This window comes from Elephas maximus, chromosome 20 (genome assembly GCF_024166365.1).
Source record: "Elephas maximus indicus isolate mEleMax1 chromosome 20, mEleMax1 primary haplotype, whole genome shotgun sequence".
Classification (NCBI taxonomy): Eukaryota; Metazoa; Chordata; class Mammalia; order Proboscidea; family Elephantidae; genus Elephas; species Elephas maximus.
This window is the reverse complement of record NC_064838.1, coordinates 6,844,101-6,865,642: the sequence shown is the minus strand read 5'-3', so window position 1 is coordinate 6,865,642 and position 21,542 is coordinate 6,844,101. Positions and strand designations below refer to the sequence as shown.

The 21,542-nt window shown below is 42.2% G+C and overlaps 1 protein-coding gene across 2 annotated transcripts in view; it reads left to right on the top strand.

Moving 5' to 3' along the window:
- The window catches only part of DPP6 (dipeptidyl peptidase like 6), a 1,223,128-nt gene that overhangs the window by 1,093,900 nt on the left and 107,686 nt on the right, over positions 1 to 21,542 (top strand). For both annotated transcript variants that reach the window (XM_049862671.1, XM_049862670.1), the window contains exons 11-12: positions 16,126 to 16,249; positions 18,349 to 18,387. In XM_049862671.1, the coding sequence (XP_049718628.1) occupies positions 16,126 to 16,249; positions 18,349 to 18,387 (163 nt within the window). The remainder of the gene's footprint in view (positions 1 to 16,125; positions 16,250 to 18,348; positions 18,388 to 21,542) is intronic.

The following is a 21,542-nucleotide window of genomic DNA, read 5'->3' as shown; positions in this document are numbered from 1 at the left end:
CCGTCTTGAGAGCCCCTGCTTCTTTCCCTTACAGGAGAACACTCTCCTGCCTTGCATTAAAAATCTCACATCTTACCCACAAGGCAACTGAACTGAAGGAGTTGACCCAGCGTGGCCATAGTTGCAATTTTAACTAGTGGCAAAACCAGAACTTGAACAGACTCCTGACACTAAGCTAATGTCATTGTTCACCAATTATGAAATCTGTCACGTTCCCCTTTGTGTTTAACTTTTCAGTTAGCACAAAGCTAAATTTGGGGTTTATCGGCAAAAACCCTCTCCTTTCTGCTTTCCTTCATCAGGGGTGTGGCCTTGGCATGGGGGGTTGTAAAAGCTTCTCAGGTAATTCTAAAGTACAACCACGCCTGAAACATTCTTCTCAATGGCAATATTTTTCATCTGGGATGGAAGAATTGTGTATTTTTCAAATTAAAGACACTGCCCCATTCCTGAAGCCACCATCCTACCTTAGAATATTTCTAATCTCTCTTTTGTCTTTATTTTAATGATTCTGGGAAGATATTTTATGTGCCTTCCAAATATTGACAACTTCAATTGAAATTGTCAGTAATTTCATTCTTCTTGTATCAACAATCAACGTCCATGGAAGCAACAGTCAAGAAATCAATGACGTATTATATTGGGCAAATCTACTGCAAAGCCCTCTTTAAAGTTTAAAAAGCAAAGGTGTCACTTTGATCACTAAGGTACATCTGACCCAAACCATGGTCTTTTCAATCACCTCATATGCATACAAAAGTTAGATGATGAAAAAGGAAGAGAGAAAAAGAATTGATGTGTTTGAACTGCAGTGTTGGCGAAGAATACTGAAAATACCATGGACTGCCAGAAGAATGAACAAAAGTCTTAGAATACAACCAGAATGCCCCTTAGAAGCAAGAATGGTGAGACTTCAACACATCATCAGGAAAAAACAATTGCTAGAAAAGGACACATTTGGTAAAACAGAGGGCCAAGAAAAACAAGGGAAGCCCTCAGTGAGATGGATTGACACAATAACCACAACAATGGATTCAAACATGCAACGATCATGACGTTGGCACAGGAGCAGGCAATGTTTTATTCTGTTGTATATAACGTCATCATGAGTTGGAGTCAACTCCATGGCAAATAAAAACAGCCTTCCAACATTTTTACAAGTCATCTGAGTATACATTATAATTGTATAAATTCTTCTTATAACCCTTAGGGCGACCCCCTGTCCTTCCACTAAGATTACAGCCAAAAAAACCCTATGGAGCAGTTGTACTCTGTAACACACGCAGTCATCATTAGTCTGAATCAACTCAACAGCAGCTAACAACAGCAACACAGTCCTCAAGCGTAGGCCCATCTCTATTTCTCCCTCATATGTTCAAATCATAAACTAGGCACCCGTCTCAGTCATCTAGTGCTGCTATAACAGAAATACCACAAGTGGATGGCTTTAACAAACAGAAATTTATTTTCTCACAGTTTAGGAGGCTGGAGTGCCAGCACATGGGAAAGTTTTTCTCTCTCTGTCCTTGTCTCTTCAGCTTCTGCTTCCTGGTTCCTTGGAGATCTCCATGTGTCTTGGCATCTATCTTACCCCATCTCTCCTCTACTGGCTTGTTTAATCTCTTTTATATCTCAAAAGAGATTGACTCAAGATACATCCTACACTAATCCTGTCTCATTAACATAACAAAGACAAACCATTCCTAAATGGGATTATAACCACAAGTGTAAAGATTAGGGTTTAAAACACATATTTTGGGGGGACACAATTCAACCCATAACATTCTACCCTCTGGCCCCCCAAAATTCATGTCCTTGCCACATGCAAAACACATTCACCCATCACATCATCCCAAAAGGCTTAAATCCACTCCAAGCCCCAAATCTCATCTTCTGAATCATCTAAATCAAATGTGGGTGAGACTTTAGGTATATTCCATCCTGGAGCAAATCTTTGAACCTGTGAAATCTAGATTAGAAGTTACCTGTTTCCAAAGTAAAATGGTGAAACAGGAACAGGAATGGGAAAAATTGGAGGGAAAGAAGAGATAATGAGCATCAAGGAAATCCAAGACCCAGAGAACAAACTACATTACCACTCAAGGCTTGAAAATAATCCTCTGTTCTCTGAGACCATTGGAGCAATGGCTCTGGCCTCCAGACCCTGAGTGTTGGCCATGCTCTCTGGATTCTGGATGTAAGCCCCTCAGCCCTGGACTTCAGCTCCACTTTCCAGGCCAACTGGGATGGCAACTCTGCTCCCTCAGCTTTAGGCAGCCCCATTCTCCTAGTCCATCTGAGTGGTGACCCCACCCCCTCAGCCCCTGCAGGCCTCATTCTTCTGCCCTTGGATATGGCAGCCCTGCTCCTTCATCTTTCAGCAGCCGCCTCATTCCCCTGGCACACCTTAATGACAACCCCACACTCCAGAACCAAGTTGGCAAAAATCCGACTCTTTGAAACCCAGGAGGCTGTGGCCCCACCCTTTGAGATCCAGGAGACTGTGCCCCACCCATTGAAACCAAGAAGGCCCTGCTTTCCATGCTCCTTCCAACAGTTCTGCTGATTTCCAAGTTGCTCCAGGTATGGTCTTTTTCTTTTCTTGCAAGGAAACAGGTGTAGCTCCTTTGGCCTGTTTCCTGCCTGTAGAATCCCAAGAGGCAGACAGCATTCTTCCCTTTCATTCTTTCTTTGTCCCCTTCAGTCTAAGCTGATGGTTTTTTTGCTGTGGTAGTTGGTTAGAGCCATCAGTTACAGGCTTAATCTCTTAAACAAAACATTGTGTAGCCATCTTATTTGTGGACATTCTAAGGCTCATGTCCTTAGTTTGTACAGCAGAATTTTCCAAATCTTTAAGATTGGTTTTCTTTTTGCACAGTTCATTTTTAAGTCCATCCCTTTCCTCTTGCATTTTACTATAAGCTGCAAGAAGAAACCACACAGCACCTTTAAGACATTGCTTAGAAATCTTGTCAGCCAGATATCCAAGTTCATCACTTACAAGTTCTACCTTCCACTATGCATTTGAACACAATTCAGACCAGTTCTTTGCCACTGCATAAAAACATTGCCCTTCATCCATTGTCCAATCACATGCTCACCATTTTCTTTTAAAGCCTCACCAGAAGCACATATAACGTCCACATTTCTAGCAACATTCTGTTGCTGGTGCCATATGTATTCTCTAAGGTGATAGAAACTTTCTCTATAGCTCTCCTCACGTCTTTCTGAGCCATCACCAGAATTGCCTTTGACATCCATAATTCTATCAATGGTCTTGTCAAGGCAATCTAGGCTCTTTTGCTATTAGGCACCTTAAAACTCTTCCAACCTCTATCTGTTACCCAATTCAAACTGCTTCTACAGTTTATTTATCTGTTAGAGCAGCACCCCACTCTTCCAGTACCAAATTCTGCCTTAGTCATCTAGTGCTGCTCTAACAGAAGTACCACAAGTGGATGTCTTTAACAAACAGAAATTTATTTTCGCACAGTTTAAAACAAAACAAAACCCATTGCCATCAAGTCGATTCTGACTCATAGTAACCTTATAGGACAGGGTAGAAATGCCCCATAGGGTTTCCAAAGAGTGCTTGGTGGATTCAAACTGCTAACCTTTTTGTTAGCAGCTGTAGCTGTTAACCACTATGCCACCAGGGTTTCCATCTCACAGTTTAGGAGGCTAGAAGTTTGAATTCAGGGCACCAGCTCTAGGGGAAGGCTTTCTCTCTGTATGTGCTCTGGAGGAAGATCTGTGTCTCTTCAGCTTCTGCTTCCTGGTTCCTTGGAGATCTCCATGTGTCTTGGCATCTATCTTACCCCATCTCTCCTCTACTGGCTTGTTTAATCTCTTTTATATCTCAAGAGAGATTGACTCAAGATACACTGTACACTAATCCTGTCTCATTAACATAACAAAGACAACCCACCCCCAAATGGGATTATAACCACAGGCATAAAAATCAGAATTTGGAACACATATTTTTGGGGGACACAATTCAACCCATAGCATTACCTAAATATTCAGATGAGTTCATCTTATGGAGCATCAATTCAGAATGTTAGCTTAACTGGACAGCTTTTATGTTTACAGTATCAGATCAGTGTGTGGTCTTTATTATTCTGGGCGACTGAAATATGGCAGAAGCTCCAGGTGAGGAAATGACAAAGATTTATTCTGTTGATGGACTAAAAAGGGAATTTTACTTTATTCCCTTTTCCGTCCATCCATACAATAAATCTATCAGTAGAATAAACCTGATCACAGGTTTCTAAGTTCCTGATAAGAAAAGTCTCCAGCACTTTAAGTGCTGGAAATCTGAGGCTTGAATGTCTGAATAAATGAGTTTCTGGTGAAGAAAGCATCTTCTACATTTTGTGGCCTGTGTTTGAAAAGGACAGCTAGATTGTTTAGAAGATACAGTAAATATATATGCAAGGAATAAATAGCTGTTCTGCAGACTTATGAATAGCAAGAGATCGCAGAAAAAGAAAATGTGATTCTGCCTACCACATCTGCATAAATAAGACACCTCTCTTAGCCAACAAGCTCTTTCAGCAGACAAACCAGTCTTGACATCTGAGGAGGTCAGTGACATGCAGGACAAGTTTTTTAAGACCATGTCATCAGATTGGGTGAGCCAGGGGGTGGTCAGCTCTGAGGGTATAAGTGACAGGCAGCTTCCTCCACAGTCCCCAGCTAGCAGTGCTCGGTGACTGCTATTCATAGATTTGATGGCATCTGCAGGAAAATGGGATCTTGGCAAAGTTGATAAAAATATGTTTTTAAATGTGTTGGACGTGCATTGAAGCATGAAGGAATGTGATTCACACCTACTACCTGCTAACAAGTTAGTTCCTCTCTCAGATCTTCCTGGCTTCCTGTTTCCAGGATTCTATTGCTGGTAGAGACAAGCTCTTACAAGTTTCCACCAAGTTGATTCTGACTCATGGTGACCCCGTGTGTATCGGAGTAGAACTGTGCCCCATAGGGTTTTCAATGACTGTGACCTTTTGGAAACAGATTGCTAGGCATTTCTCCATGGTGCCTCCGGGTGGGTTCAAACTGCCAACCTATGGTTAGTAATTGAGTGCTTAGCTATTTGCCCTACCCAGGGACTAGTAGGGACACTTTATTAATGAATGCAAGAACTACCCCCTCTGGTTGTCGTGGCCAAGTTCTTCAAGCAGCCTGCACTTCCCCAGGAGTATCAGTTCCCGGGAGGTGTTTAGTTAATATGGAGTGGATATGTTGTGGGTGAGTGGGTGGGTGGGTAGAAGGATGGATGGGTAGGTGGATGGATGGATGGGTGGGTGAATGGTGGGTGGATGGATGGGTAGGTGGATGGGTGGGTGGGTGGGTGGATGGGTGGATAACTGAGTGAAAGTGAAGAGCTAGTGAAAATGTGACATGAGATTTATTCCCATCCCTCATATTCAGTGGATCCTTTCATATCCAAAGCAAGTTGTTGAATAAGGACTCTGTAATCCCTATGGTACAGTCTCCATGACACGCCCTTAACTCCCTTCTCCATCATCCTGACAACTGGCCCTGCATTATTGCCAGCTACTAAGATGGTAACATGGTCTTTTCCTATACTAAAAGTAAAATTATGGAAATATACATAAAATTGTGGTATGATTTAAAATCACATCATTTTTCTGTTTTGTAAAGTGCAATCTGGAGATTTTTTTTTTTTTTTTTACAATTAAGTGCCTCTGCTCTGGGGACACATTCAGATATGGGTACTGTATTATGGACAGCATTTGATATTCAGTGTTGTTTCCATTTGCTCAAAGTTGCCCTCTATTAAAGCACATGGTTTTTAAAAATATTTCTCTCTCAAAATTTTACTTTTTTTTTTGCACCAGCTTGATCCATGCACTAAATATTGCTGGAAAATGCCAAAGTTAATTGCAAGCTCTTTATTTCACTACATAAACAGGTCTTTGGTTTCTTTGCCCTTTATTGCCCCACAACTGACAGAACCTTTGCCAGAATTTGGAATAGCAAGAAGTGACATGGCACATTAATCCCTGTGAGAGGGACAACACTGCATTAATATTTTATAGCAAACAAATGGATGAATAAAAAATTCATATGCAGTTCACCAGGAAGAGCCACTGCACTCTAACTGAAGACACCTTAGGCTGGGGATTCATGGAAATGTTGTAATGTTTCCTCAGCCTAGCTGTGCCTCTGCAACAGGTGCTCCTCCCACCTGGCTGGTATCCGACCAGCTTCCTTCTCTTAGAGCAACCCTCACTGTGCACTGTAGTTAGTGGCCTGCCGTCTGTGTCCCCACCAGCCTATGAGCTCCCAGTGACAAGAGTTTGCCCATCTCTGTATTGCCAGAACCTAGTGCTGTCTGACAGGAGTCCCTGCGTAGCACAAACAGTTAAGCACTGGACAACTAACCAAAAGGTTGAGTTCGAACCCACCCAGAGTCACCTCCAAGGCCTGTGTCCTACTTCCCAAAGGTCACAGTTGGGATCAACTCCAGGGCAACTGCTATCTGGTATAGTACTGTGTCCACCGCATTACAAGCCCTTGCCAAATGCTCTTTGAATGAATAAAGGCATTGGGAGGCAGATAAACTGCTTCAGAATAAAGAGAAAATCGGTAATATTTCTTCCAGGAATCTTTGCTTTCTGTTAATATTTTGATACCAGTGGTTAAGTGCTCAGCTACTAATCATTAAAGTTTGTGGTTCAAACCTACCAGCAGCTGCTCTTCAGGAGAAAGATGTGGCAGTCTGCTCCCATAAAGATTTGCAGCCTTGTGGGGACCATGGTCTCAGGGAACATCTAGCTCAATTGGCATAAGATAGTTTATAAAGAAAATGTTCTACATTCTACTTTGGCGAGTAGCGTCTGGGGTCTTAAAAGCTTGTGAGTGGCCATCTAAAATACTCCAGGTCTCACCCCATCAGGAGCAAGGTAGAATGAAGAAAACCAAAAACACAAGGAAAGATTAGTTATAATGACTAATGGACCACAAGTACTACAACCTCCACCAGACTGAGTCCAGCACAGCTAGATGGTACCTGGCTACCACCACCGACTACTCTGACAGGAATCACAGTAGAGGGTCCTGGAGTTGGAGGAAAATGTAGAACAAAATTCTAACTTATGAAAGACCAGACTTACTGGTCTGACAGAGACTGGAGAAACCCTGAAAGTATGGCCTCCGGACACTCTTTTAAATCAGTACTGAATCCACTCCTGAGGTTCACCCTTCAGCCAAAGATTAGACAGGCCCATAAAACAAGATGAGACTGGATGGGGACACCAGCCCAGGGGCAAGGACGAGAAGGCAGGAGGGGATGGGAAAGCTGGTAGTGGGAAACCCAAGGTCAAGAGAGGGAGAGTTTTGACATGTCATGGGGTTGGCGACCAATGTCACAAAACAATGTGTGTACTAATTGTTTAGGGAGAAGCTAGTTTGTTCTGTAAACCTTCATCTGAACTATAATTAAAAAAAAAAAAAGATTTATAGCCTGGAAACCCTATGGGGCAGTTCTACTCTGTCCTGTGGGTTGCTATGAGTCAGAATTGATTGAAGGTAACTATATTCTTTTTAAAATGCAATTTCTGTGATTATCAAAATACTTCAATACCACACTTCATCTTCTCATCTCTATCAATCCTTGTTTCTTTAAAAGCCTAGTTCTAGCATCATCTTCTTAAAAAAAAAGATTCTGCTTAAAATCTGATTTGCCCCTTTCCTTTAATTGCTTCCAAATTTCTCTTTATGGTAAAGCACTTTATCTGCCTACCAATATATTTATTCATTCAAAGAGCACAGTGATAGAGGACAGTGATAGAGATGGGGACCTATAGTTGAATGGAGCTTGGAATTGCTCTCAGAGTCTCCTGCTTGCCAGTTAACTCATGTGGCATGAGTCTCAGATCAGTGGTCCTCAGACTTTAGTGTTTCTCATGTTTTAGTGTGAATCAGACTGATCTGGAGGGTTTATTAAACCATAGCTCCCTGGGCCTCACCCCCAGAGTTTCAGATTCAGTACATCTGGGAGGAGGCAGAGAATTTGTATTACTAATACCTTTCCAGATGCTGGTGATCCAGGGATCATAATCTGAGAACCAGTGATGTTGATCATTAAAGGCTTGGCTGCAGAGACTTGATTCTACTACTCCTTTCTACTCTAGTTAGTGATGCATGCTTTGCCTGGTTTTTCAACAAAAGCCTAGTATCATCATGGCTGACTCCTCATTTTACTCTGCTCTCTGGGCAGCCCAACATCTCTGAGTGGTACTGCAGACAAGGGTCTCTCTCAGCAGCAGCTGTCTAGATTGCTCCAAACCCAGGCCAGTTTCCACGCGGCACCATGAACATGAGCTCCTCAACCTGCCCATGCTTCCTTCCAATAGTAGAGCAATCACACTGATATAGGTGTATGATCACATGATTCATTACCTGCACTGACACCAGCAGACCCACTGGGAGAAGCAACAGGCAGGCAGGATTCGTGTTCTTTCCATGTGCAGGCTCATATAGCCATGTATACTCCCATTATACATGAATCAAATCCTTCCTCTGCATGACTTCGTTGTTGTCTGAGACCCCCAACCCTCCAAAGACCTTTCCAGTATCTAGCTGCAGCTGAACACCTGAAGTAGTTATGACTTCTTCAAATTTACTTCATTTGCATCAAGTCTTTTTATGATAATGCCTCTCCGAATTCTCCCTCTGATCAGTACTTCCCCCTCCTCCTCTTGTGATACAGTATTAGTCAAATTATAAGTGTTTTACTGATTTTTACTATATGAACCAAGCCTCAGTACTGGTACATCAGAAGTCAGAACTGTGTTCTTGGTTTTCAGGGAACTTTCAGTCCTACTAACAGAGGATTGAAAAGAAGGAATGGGAAATGTGTGATGATGTGAGATAGTATAGTATAAACTGCAAGTGTGGAAAAATTTACAGAAAGGAAAGATCGATGTGGCTTTCAAGGAGGATGTGAGAAGTTTCTTCTGGCTCCTATTTTTACTGTTCCCTAGTAGGCGCGTAGATGTCTGGAACGCCACAAGGGCAAGGAAATTGTCTGACTCAGCCTGAGCTCCCTTGGGCTTCCCAGTCTGTGGACAACTGGTGCCAAAGGTGCCATTGGCTTCATTGCCGATAGGCTACATTCCCAGTAAGAAATTCTCTGCTTGGTATAAACAGTGCATATCCAAGATCCTAAAGCAACCTCTTGGGAAGTAATTTAGCTCAAATTTATGCTCCAAACTTGCCACTCTCCAGGGGAAAGAGGCACTTGTGAGGAGAGTGACAAGTCTGCTGGAATCTCTAAGCTGGCCCCAACCATGGCTGTTGGGACTTTCGCCTGAGGAAAGCCTTATAAAGACCCCAATTCTATAACATTCAGTAATGGTTTAAGATTCTACAAGCAAAATCACCTCCCAAGAGAATATAGCACATTAGAGCCTTTAGCACTCAAGCATAGTTTTCTGGCTAAATCAGAACTACTTAGTTTTTCCCAAAAGGACAGAGGAAAAAATCATATATTTAGTTTGCTCATGTACATTCTAATTAAAAGACTTTTTTGTTTGGTTTGGTGAAAAACACAGCTTAGATCTTGATCAGTGTTAAGAATATACGTGAAACCCTTACCTGTCCCAAGAAAGTGGGGTGAACCAACACAGGCAGTGTTCATTTCAGTCAAGGGGCTGAGTGCCTGTAAGTAGTCCTAGCACGTGTGTGTGTGTGTGTGTGTGTGTGTGCATGCGCCTGCATATGTGTTGCATATGTGTGTGTCTGTTTTATTCTCTCCATTGGTTACCTTTATAAACTTAAACAATATTATTGCTTGTTTATTTCAAATTACATTAACTACAAATAGAAATTCTTAACTCCCCAATTTATAAAGTGAAGATATTAGTGTCCTTTAATTTTCCAACAGATCCTTTTCCTCTCCCTACCACTTAGCAGAATTATCATGGACTGCTTATGGCCCTCTCCCTCCCAAAAAAATATACATTCTCCTTCAAGAATTCTGGCTGCCTAGTTACTCACCCACAAAGATGTTACTTTGATGACCAAGATGCGATTGACCCAAGCCATGGTATTTTCAATTCCTTCAAATGCATGCAAATGCTAGACAATGAAAAAGGAAGCCTGAAGAAGAATCAACATATTCTAATTATGGTGTTGATGAAGAATGTTGAATATATCATGGACTGCCAGAAGAACAAATCTGTCTTGAAGGAAGTACAGCCAGAATGCTCCTTAGAAGCGAGTATGGTGAGACTTTGTGTCATTTACTTTGAGCACGTTATTAGGAGGGACTAATTGCTGGAGAAGGACATCATGGTTGGTAAAGTAGAGGGTTAGCAAAAAAGAGGGAGCCCTTCAATGAAATGGATGGATGCAGTGGCTGCAACAATGGGCTGAACAATAGCAACAATTATGAGGATGACGGATGACTGGGTATTACTCCCTTCTGTTATACATAAGGTCAATATGAGTCAGAGCCGACTCAATGGCACCTAACAGCGACAACCACTTAGCAATGTCTGTTGTTACTTTTATATCATTGAGGTTGATAACATTTACATTCTACCCTGTAGTTACAACTAAGTCTTTCTTACTTTTCTGTGGGTTTATTCTAAAAGATTAAAACCAACAAATTGCATTTACATTATCATGTATAAGTAGATCTCTTTTATGATCTAAATATGATTGCATTTCTTTTTTGTTCATCTTTTTGTTTTTCCTGGAGTTTTAAATTGTTTTTGTTTTTTACTTGAACTATTCGACTTTATTAGATTCTCCTTTTTTTTTTTTTTTTTTGAGGCCCTATCAGATATTCTGTTGCATTGCCCTTTCCCCCAAATGTATCTCTCCAGGTATCCTCAATTCTCTCAGTCTAGTCTGGATTTGTTGTTGTTAGGTACTGTCAAGTCGATTCAGGTTCATAGAGACCCCAAGTGACAGAGTAGAACTCCTCCATAGGGTTTTCTCAGCTCTAATCTTTATATTTAGTAGCATGTTGCCAGGTCTTTCTCCCATGGAGCCACTGGGTGGGTTCAAGCTGCCAAACATTCTGTTAGCAGCCGAGCCCTGGTGGTATGACTGCTAACCGAAAGGTTGGTGGTATGAATCCACCCAGGGGCTCCACAGGAGAACGGCATGGCAACCTGCTTCTGTAAAGGTTACAGCCAAGAAAACCCTATGGGACAGTTCTACTCTGTCACATGGGTCACTATGGGTCAGAATCAAGCACCCAACCACAACAACAATGGTTTGGATTAATTACTCTTTACAACTATTGCACTAATGTTATCCTGGGACTCCCTCTTATTGTTCTCCTGATTATTATTTTGAAAAGTTTGCTATGTTTAATCTCCTGTTCCAGGAATGTAGTGTTTTCCTACTCCTTTTTCTAAATAGCTTTCTCTTTCATCATTTGTGATATATATGCTACCTTTTATTTACTGTTCCGTAAAAGATTTATTAAATGTTTATAATTCTATAAAAATCTTAATCCATTTTTAATTTTTATATTATTTTTATCACTTAATAATTACTTTTGATGTTGCATACAATTTAAAATTAAATTGATAGTATTTTAGATTTAGCTGTGAATGAACTTATTTTAGAGATCAGCTTTTTACATATTGAGCTTTTAATTTTGAGCATTTAATTTTGAGTTGTCTTCCTAAATCAGCCTAGTATATCTTTAAGTAGAAGATATGCTTTCACCAAAAAGGTATAAATCATACCTTTCTCTCTGCATATCCAAGATATAACATTCTTGGAAAAAATAAAATAAAACCCTTCCCCCCAAAAATAAGTATATATTACAATCTTAAATATCCATAAGCATAGAGCAGAAAAGATATTTGATATCAGCCTAAATTTTGTTCTTGTCAAAACTTACTTCCTTATTGTTGGATTGTTGTGGGATTTATTTTTCCTCGTAATTTAAAGATTTTAACAGAATGTAGGTGTGGTAAATGCTTTATTTTCATTTCCATTAACATATAGTGTGACTACAAAATCTGACAAAGCAAAAGAATGTCATACACTCAAAGTAGCACCTCTTTCTAAGACACTCTACATCAGCACCAAGATGCAATTCATACTCTTTTTAAATGCCCCACAAGGGGCAATGCTTTATCTCTGCAAGTTAGTTTTTATTTATTTATTTATCTACCTATGTCTATCTTTTTTCTCTCTCTATTTAGCACTAAGACTAGCACTAAGACTAGCCATTGCTGCTATTCATGAAATTAGAGAATATTGATTTGAGATGGGGCGTTGCCCGTGAAGGCAGTGACCCCAATGTAAAGTCTGAAGGAGATTCAGGTGAAAGGTCCAAGAAATGTTTTGATGAATGGCAACACGATTGGAAGATGCATATGATTGCCCAAAAGGTGAAAAGCTACCATTTGTATAGAGGGAGAATCCTTATGTGTGTGTGTATTTAAAAAAGCAGTCTTGATATGTAATATCTTCATAGAGTCCTTGTTGATGCTGATTTCTCAGAAGTACATCTACAGGCCTTTCTTCTGAGGTAACTCTGGGTGGACTCAAACTTCCAAACTTTCGGTTAGCAGCTGAGCACGTTAACCATTGCACCACCCAGGGACTCCAGTCTTCATATAAGCCAAATATAACTACACCCTTTTCTCAACTTTTCCATTTCCTAGTTTTGTATATAAAACATTATACATGGAACTCAATAGATGCATGCAAAGCTTCTTTTTTGCTTTTGTCGTTGTAATAAACTCCTTAGCGATGCCTTTGGAACAAATCATGCAAGAAACTTCATTGAGCTGTGTACTATTTTATATTCTGGGGGTGGGGCTGGGAGGAAATAAGTATATGTTGTGCGGCATCAACAGAAATTTTATGGCCAATATAACAATTTTATTGTTCATGTTTAAAGCCCTTGACCACAAAGTATGGAAATGCAGCAGCAAGCCTGCCTTCCTGGCTCTGGAGCGCAGTCAAGGATTTTACTGAGGAAGCTCTGTTATGTCCTAGAAGCAACTACTTGGAGCCACACTGTTTCCTTCCTCTTGTTGCCGTCAAGTTGGTTCTAACTCATAGTGACCCTATAGGACAGTAGAACTGCCCCATAGGGTTTCCAAGGAGTGGCTGGTGGATTTGAACTGCCGACCTTTTGGTTAGCAGCTGAGCTCTTAACGGCTGAGCCACCAGGTCTCATCTTTTCCTCTTAGAACCATGTAAAATTTCCAGTTAAGGTGAGAAAAGTGTTACAGCTATTTATTTATTTATTTATTTGACTTCCCTTGTTTACATTATGAGCACATTGTACAGAAAAAAAAAAATATATGTCTGAACCCAGTTTGCCTAATTAACTATGGAAACTTGCCTGTGACACGGAACGTTGCTCTAAATCAAGGGGTGGAATGGAGCTTGCCTCTGCAACAGTTTTGGTTCTACAACTAATTTTATGTATAATCTGATTCCTCAGTTTCTTCGTCTGTATAATATGAATCAAAACAAAAACAAAAACTGGTGGCACTGTTAGAGATTTTGTGGTGATTAAATGAAATGAGAAATATTAAATAAAAACTCTTGAGACAATAAAAATTATTAAGAACTCTATTGCACTGGGCAAATCTGCTGCAAAAAGACCTTTTTAAAATGTTATAAAGCAAAGATGTCACTTTGAAGACTAAGGGCACCTGACCCAAGCCATGGTATTTTCAATCGTCTCATCGCATGCAGAAGCTGGACAATAAAGAAGACTGAAGAAGAATTAATGTGTTGAATTATGGTGTTGGTGAAGAATATTGAATATACCATGGACTGCCAAAAGAATGAACAAATCTGTCTCAGAAGAAGTAAAACTAGGGTCACTATGAGTCGGAACCAACTTGATGATACCTGACAACGCAGCTATACTCTGACACACGTGCGGTCACCATGAATTGAAATCAACTTGGCAATAACTGGATATATAAAGACTATCTGTGCTCAAGAACACCATAAACACTAGAAAGAGGCATAGGATGGAAACAAGAATAGGATCCTCCCCAGTTAGCATGGAGGCCATGGGAAAATAATCATTTCAGAAGTTCTTTTTTTTTTTTTTTCTCTTTTCCTTCTTCTTTGATTTCATCCAAGGGGATATGGGTGCTGATACAGGAAATGCAGAGTGCTGTTGTGATTTTACCCATATACCCTGGGCTATGAAAGTCTTCAAACACATCCCACACTGGTCATTCTGAGCACACTGGGGAGTTAGCATATGCTGACCTGATGCCCAGAGCTGTGAACCACTTTCCCCATGGCCCTTCCAGTGGGCAGTCTCCCTCCAACATCTACCTAATAATGATTTAAAAAGTATTCTATGTGAAGGAAGGGCTGTGCACAGACCTCGAAGTTTTTTTAATAACCAGTGTTAAATAAGACATATTTCATACCTACAGATATTCAGGGAGATGATCAGACCCCCATCATTACAAATGTCACTGCCAGCATTCAGGTAGCAAGATAGACTCAACAAGCGAGGCTCCCGAGTAGGTGGTTCTGAAAGGATGTGTCAGCTGTCAGAGGAGCAGCCACGATAGAAGAGAGTGAGAATGCAAATCTTGTAAACACAGACACAGATCTCTTAGGGCATGTGGACTGTGTGAGCAGATGGTGTGAACAGAAACTGCCATATTTCAAAAATCCCAGAAGTTGAGACAGTGGAAAATCATAAAAGCCTGATTATGCCCGAGTAACCCTCCTCTTTGTGTATATATTTTGAGTATTTCTGACCACCATGTCCTCAGCAGTTCCCCAAGGTTGCCACAAGCAGTTTTGGAGCTGCTTCTCCTGGCCACATGGGAGGGGATGGCCTGGGGTCAGAGCCATTCGCCTTTCTCCAGACGTTTGTGTGTGTGTGTGTCCTGTTTACCATGTATGCCTCATTTAGGTCAAGTTGTGGAAAACTTTGACTAAGGGGTAGGTTTGGGAGATGGGAGACACTGAGCAATTTAACCTCCTGGTTAACCAAGGCTTAGCCCAAAGCACCTGGTCATTTAGTACTTTCTGTTGAAAATAATCATTAAATGTAGTAAGGTCCCTTCTCCAGCTTACTAGGAATTGCCTAGTAAATGGGTCACAGTCATTAGTGATAAAGGATCTTGTATGACCACAGAGTAATCATTCAGAACAGTAGATCTCATTATAGATAGAGATGGGGTAGGTGATTGAGTGTGTCAGCTGGCCCCTAGAACATTCTTTGGAACTTACCTGAGGGAATTCGTTTTGTGCACTTATTTTCTTGACATTACCTTCTTCCTCTTAAGTGTAATTTTTTTAATCCAGGTTTTGGAGGTCCCTTGGTGATCGAAATAATTACCAAAAGCACCAACGCCCTGGTGCTAAGGATAGGCTGGCACAGAATGCTGTATGTAGCATGTTCCAGTTTGTGTCAGATCAGGAATGTGGCATCTGGGATATCAAATCAAATTCGCCTGATGCCCAGAGCCATGAACCACTTTCCCTAATAGCTAGAGAATGTCTCTGGGTATTTTCTCCTTAAGGAAGAGGGTAAAGAAAACAGAGCCTTGCTCAGCACAGGCTCTTGATGCCTGTCACAGTATTTAACGCTCTCCAAGAGCTTCCTCCTAAGCCCTTTCCTGGTACTTGCTCTGTCCTGCCTCTCCTTTGACCACCTGCCTGCCTCCTGGTAACACCAAGTTGTCCATTTGCTCTGGAGTGTGACATGCAAACCCAGTCAGCAGAACAGGGTCAGCTGAAGCATGTGGCTCATCAGTCCCACTGATCAGGCCCCAAAGGCTCACCAGCTTCTGCAGGTAGGGGAACAAGCCAGCAGTTGGGCCACATGTATTTGCACATGTGACTATCTAAGGAATATTTCAGAAACGACCACACTTCGGTACCATTTATTTTAAACATGTTTATGACTCAGATTCCCATCGGAGTTTATATCAATATGTATTCTTGAGAAACCTCCATTTCAGAACCTCACAGAGTATGGAAATCACCCACCAGCCCCCAGATACACTCCAGTCTCCAGGGCTGCGGCGTCCAGGGCCGAGGTGTGACATCACCTGGCTTCCGTGGGCTGTGTGGGTTCCTGCACAGCTATTAACTCGTGAATTTACATACTTTCAGGGATTACTACATCACAATGGTGAAATGGGCCACCAGTACCAAAGTCGCGGTGAACTGGCTGAACCGGGCCCAGAATGTGTCCATCCTCACCCTCTGCGATGCCACCACCGGGGTCTGCACCAAGGTAGGTTAGGAACAGGTACCGGGAGCATCACAGGCTGCACCAAACACACGTTTGAGTCATCTGGGCTTGGTACTTTTAGACAAACTGCTTAGCTACTTGTTGGTTAAAGGTAGCCTCCTTTTGTTTCCAGGTCTCTGTTTTTGGTGCCACCTGGTGTATAAATTAAGTAGTGCTAGGAAAACACAACCCAAAAACCCAACCCGTTGCTGTACTGTGGACTCCAGCTTATGGTGACCCTGTGTGTGTTACAATGAAGCTGCGCTCCACAGAATTTTCAAAGGCTGCTTTTTCAGAAGTAGATCACTGAGACTTTCTACCAGAGCAGCCAAAAACAATGCAAAGTTGCCATATTGATCCTAACACCTCACAGGTGTGCCCACTCTGCCCTTTATGGACTTGTTTATCCAGGCTCACTGCTATTTTATCAATGCGCATTCTCCTCATTCTACAGATGAGGCTGAGACAGGTGAAGTGATCAGCCTGAGGCTCCGCAAGTACCAGCGGACCCAGCACTCCAACCTGGCTTAGTTCCATTTCACCTGCTCTTTCATCCACCTGACCCTGAATCAGCCGCCCCCACAGGGCAGGTCAGCATCCCTGTCTCTGGGGGTCACCAGTGAGGGCCAAACAAGGTTTTAAAGAGCCGCAGCCTAGCTTGATGTGTAGTAAGAGAAGGCAAAAGTAAGAGAAAACAAAAAAAAAAAAAGGCAAAGAGGGAGCAAAGAAAGAATGGAAGACTCATGCGGCAGAGCAGACGAATGGTGGTGCATTGCCTCCTGCCACCTCAGCGGAGGGCTTACCCCAACTCTGTAGAAACAAACGTTTCCCCACACTTCCAGTAACTTACCTCAGAGACAGATCTCCAAACACTTCCACACACTTCCAGTCGCATACCTCAGAGGCAGATCTCCAAACTTTTCCGCATACATCCAGTCACTTACCTCAGAGTCAGATCTCCTGGTCCTGGGTAAAAAAAAAAATGAGTCCATTCAAGAAGATCTTCCAGAAACTCTGCTTTTGACCCTAAATGTTATTTCCCAGCTGAGAAGGGAAAACTCTTGCAAAACCAGGTTTATTGAGACTTCCCACTGTGGTTTCCCACACCAAATCCTGCACCAGGAAAGTCTGCGTTCAACCCCTCAGACAGTGTCTCTCACCATGCGTCCCCAGTCAGGTTGTGAGGTGAATCACAGTGATTCATTACTAAGACTAATGTCCTGAAGTTGGTCAATGATAGACCTTATTTCTATGTATAATTTAGACCACATTCCAGATTATTCTGATAGGCTTTTTTTGAGGAGAAAGGAAGGAAAGGTTGGACACACGGCTAGGAAGCAGGGAACTGCTCATAATCTTGTGAGCACTGGTAACATTCGCTTCTCCCCCCAGTAGTGCATGGGTGAAAGAACAACTGTCTGGAGGCCTGGAAGCCAAATCAGCACCAGGAACAGCTCCATTGCACCTTGGGGTGATACTGTGTGTGTTGAATAGCTGTATCTTGGTTTTTTGTACTTGTTTTTGCTTTGTTTTGTCTTCCATGGTGCCTCTTTCCACACAGTCCTGTGCGATCTACTTCTTATATATGTTTTAACCCCTTTTAAAGTTTTTTTCCCACCAAAATTGTTAGTGAGTTATGAACTCTAAATTTGGTAACATGTGCCTGCACACACACACCACACACACGTGCACACACTTGCACACACACAGACATGCACATGCATACACATGCATGTGTGCACACACACACAAGTAATCCTAAAACAATATGGATCCTTCAGTTTGCCTTCCAATGAGCACGTGGCTGGGCAGGATGTCCATCAAATGGTGGAAGTCCTGCCATCTTCCAAAGGATCTGCCTGCTATGGATTTGTTAGGGAGAGCGACCCTTCTGCTTATTTGAGGACACCCAGGCTTAGCTCTGAGCCATTCTCAGAGACAAAGTGGAGGCCGGGATTACCTCCTCGCTGAGCATGCAGCAGCGGGTGTTCTGTGCTTGTGCAGCTGCCATAGAGGTGAGGCCAAATGGGTTTCTGCACTGTTGGTCACGGACACAGCAACATGCGAAAGTCCCTCTTTCTAATGCTCTTATTTCATTTCAGAAACATGAGGATGAAAGCGAAGCCTGGCTCCACAGACAGGTAAATGTTGTGTGTGTAATCCCCGTATTCACAGCCTACGCCAACGGTCTGGTCCTCCGGGACAATGGTTTTCAGAGTTTTTAAAGCAGCAGATTGGCTTCTCAGACTAAATCATACAGGGATCCCCAGACAGAGACAGACAGATGTGCTGTGTCCTGGTGACGCCGAGCCTCTGCTCAGCCCCTGCCTCCCCTCTTCTCCTCAGTTGCCCCTGAGGCATCACTGGACAGTCCAGGGAAGAGTGCGTGAGAATACCTGTTCTTCAGAACCTAGAGAGGTTGGTGAGACCTCAGTTTTCAGTGAGATGATGTGCTTTTGGTGAACTAAAAGGGATGGGCCTGTAAAGTTTTCCTAGAGGTGATATGTATGGTAAATGTAGCCTACTGTGGAAAAGAAAACGGAAAGCTCCCAGTGTGGGCGATACTCCTGCGTGTTCACGTGGGGGCTCCTCGACGTCTCTCTTGAAGTAGATGCTGCTGTGATTCAGCGTTAAACCTCATTTTTCGTCCCCCTCATTTTTCATCCCTAACTCAGATCTAGAAGTGTGTAATAAAACAGGCTCTGTGAACTCGAGAGTAAAAGGGAACAGGAGAGGCCTAAAGTAAATCACTTCATGTAACATATATATGTATGAATGTATATACGTACATACGTACATATATATATAAAGTTAAATTTACATGAAAATAAAACCCTTGGCACTGTATTTCCCTTCTTCATTCTTTTTGTCTCATTTCTCACCCTGAAATTAGAAGGAACGGGGGAAAAGTTTTTTGTTTTGCTTTGTACTGTTTTGTTTAATTTTTATTCTGCTTTAAGTAAAAGTTTACAAATGAAGTCAGTCTGTCATACAAGAATTTATATATACCTTTTTTGCTATATGCTTCTAGTTGCTCTCCCCCTAATGAGACAGCGTGCTTCTTCTCTCCACCCTCTATTTTCGTGTCCATTCAGCCAGCTTCTGACCCCCTCTGCCTTCTCATCTCCCCTCCAGACAGGAACTGCCCACATAGCCTCACGTGTCTACTTGATCCAAGAAGCTCAATCCTCACCAGTATCATTTTCTATCCTATAGTCCAGTCCAATCCTTGTCTGAAGAGTTGTCTTTGGGAATGGTTCCTGTCTTAGGCTAACAGAAGGTCTGGGGGCTATGACCTCAGGGTCCTTCTAGTCTCAGTCAGACTATTAAGTCTGGTCTTTTTATGAGAATTTGAGGTCTATATCCCACTGCTCTCCTGCTCCCTCAGGGGCTCTCTGTTGTGTTCACTGTCAGGGCAGCCATTGGTTGTAGCCAGGTACCATCTAGTTCTTCTGATCCTAGGCTGAGGTAGTCTCTGGTTTATGTGGCCCTTTCTGTCTCTTGGGCTCATAATTACCTTGTGTCTTTAGTGTTCTTCATTCTCCTTTGCTCCAGGTTGGTTGAGACCAATTGATGCATCTTAGATGACCTCTTGTTAGCATTTAAGACCCCGGACACCACTCTCCGAAGTGGTATGCAGAATGTTTTCTTAATAGATTTTATTATGCCAGTTGACCTAGATGTCCACGGGGGGAAAGTTTTTGAAGCTTACTTCCTTCTTATCCTATCAAATGGCATGAAAGTCATCTTAAAATTATGTGGAGGGGGAAATCAAGCCACATTTGAATATAAGGAAGTATGCGGAGAAGCCACAGGTGTGTGTCTTTATATGAGAAGTTCTCTTTGTGGAAAATAATTAAAGCTACGCAATAAAACAATCGACAGTGGATCTCCAAGAAAGTTCTAACATTCCGATTGGTGTACCACTGCTTTTATCTGAGAAATTAACAGTCTATGCCAGCCTCTGTCATTTATCTCAGGGATGGAAGTCTCACAAATGGATACTATTATTTTTAAATATATTCTTTTTCTGCTCAGTGCTAATCTTATCCAAAAGGGCAATGGCTTAATATGGCCTCTTTTGTTTTCTTATGTCCTAGTTTGGGTGCCAAATCCAAGCCAAGAAAATATCTGCAATGAGAGAGTACCTCAGAACCCTAAAATATTAGCATATTAAAAAGTCCTGGAACACCACCTGGACCAAAGATATAAGCACAAACATCAATAGTAATGTTATGATAATCATCTTATATCAGACATCGTCAGAAAGATTGGAATGAAAGGGTCAGGAAAAAAAAAATCCATTATCTATATAGACATTTGTTCGATCAATATTTATGGATTATGTAAGGCACCCTGATAAGCTTTGTGGGTTTTAAAAACTGAATCAACTCTCAGAGATCTTACAGTGTAGAACAAAAGAGAAGCCTTACCCAGAGATTCTGAGAGGTGGGATTCTGAGAGTTACCCTTACCTGTGCTCAGATCATGGGTTGTGAGTGTTTAGAAGTTATGGGGTTAAGGCAGACGGATACAGAGTACAACCCAGAGAAGGCAGAGTGTGTTCGGTGCCGGATGTGGTGTTAAGAACGTGGATCTGAATCGACGGAGGACAGAGATAAGGTGAAGGGCCAACTGACAGACACAGCCCAGCCATTTTTTTCTTTCCTGGGGCTGCTGGAAAGTGAGTTTGAGGGGTGTTCTGTCCTCTGCCTACCATTCCTTTGCCCCTGGCTTCTCCACCAAGAGGCACTCACACTGCTCACTTGCAGCTAACAGCAGAGGGGCATCACCTGAGGCCAGGTGGCTGGGCTTTGGCCCTCCTCCATCACTCATGTCATCGTCTTGCTGTGTGGGCACACGGTCAGGATCATCACCACAGGTTTTATGTATTTATCCATCATGCGTCTCACCGCCCACGCGACAACACCAACCAAATCCTGGTAGACGCAGCCCGAAAGTGATTTGCAAAACCACGTCTTCCTGAGCAAAATCAATTCAGCACTTCAAAAGTAGCATACGTTAAAATTATAAAGCTGACATATTAAAAATGTATACTTTAAAGCATTTACTAAGAACACAGCTAACATTGTAAAAATAGCTATTTGAAGATACATAATGTTTTTTGAGCTCCAAACATAATGTTCCATGAAAGGAATTTTTGTCCTGACTTGGTCTTTCTCTTGTCAGGTCAGATCTAGCAGTCACAGTGGTCCATAGACCCACCCAAGGAGTGGCTGGGAGCCCCATCCGCCCAAGGCCTGGCAGCTCTGTGAGCTGTGACTCTTCCATCAGAG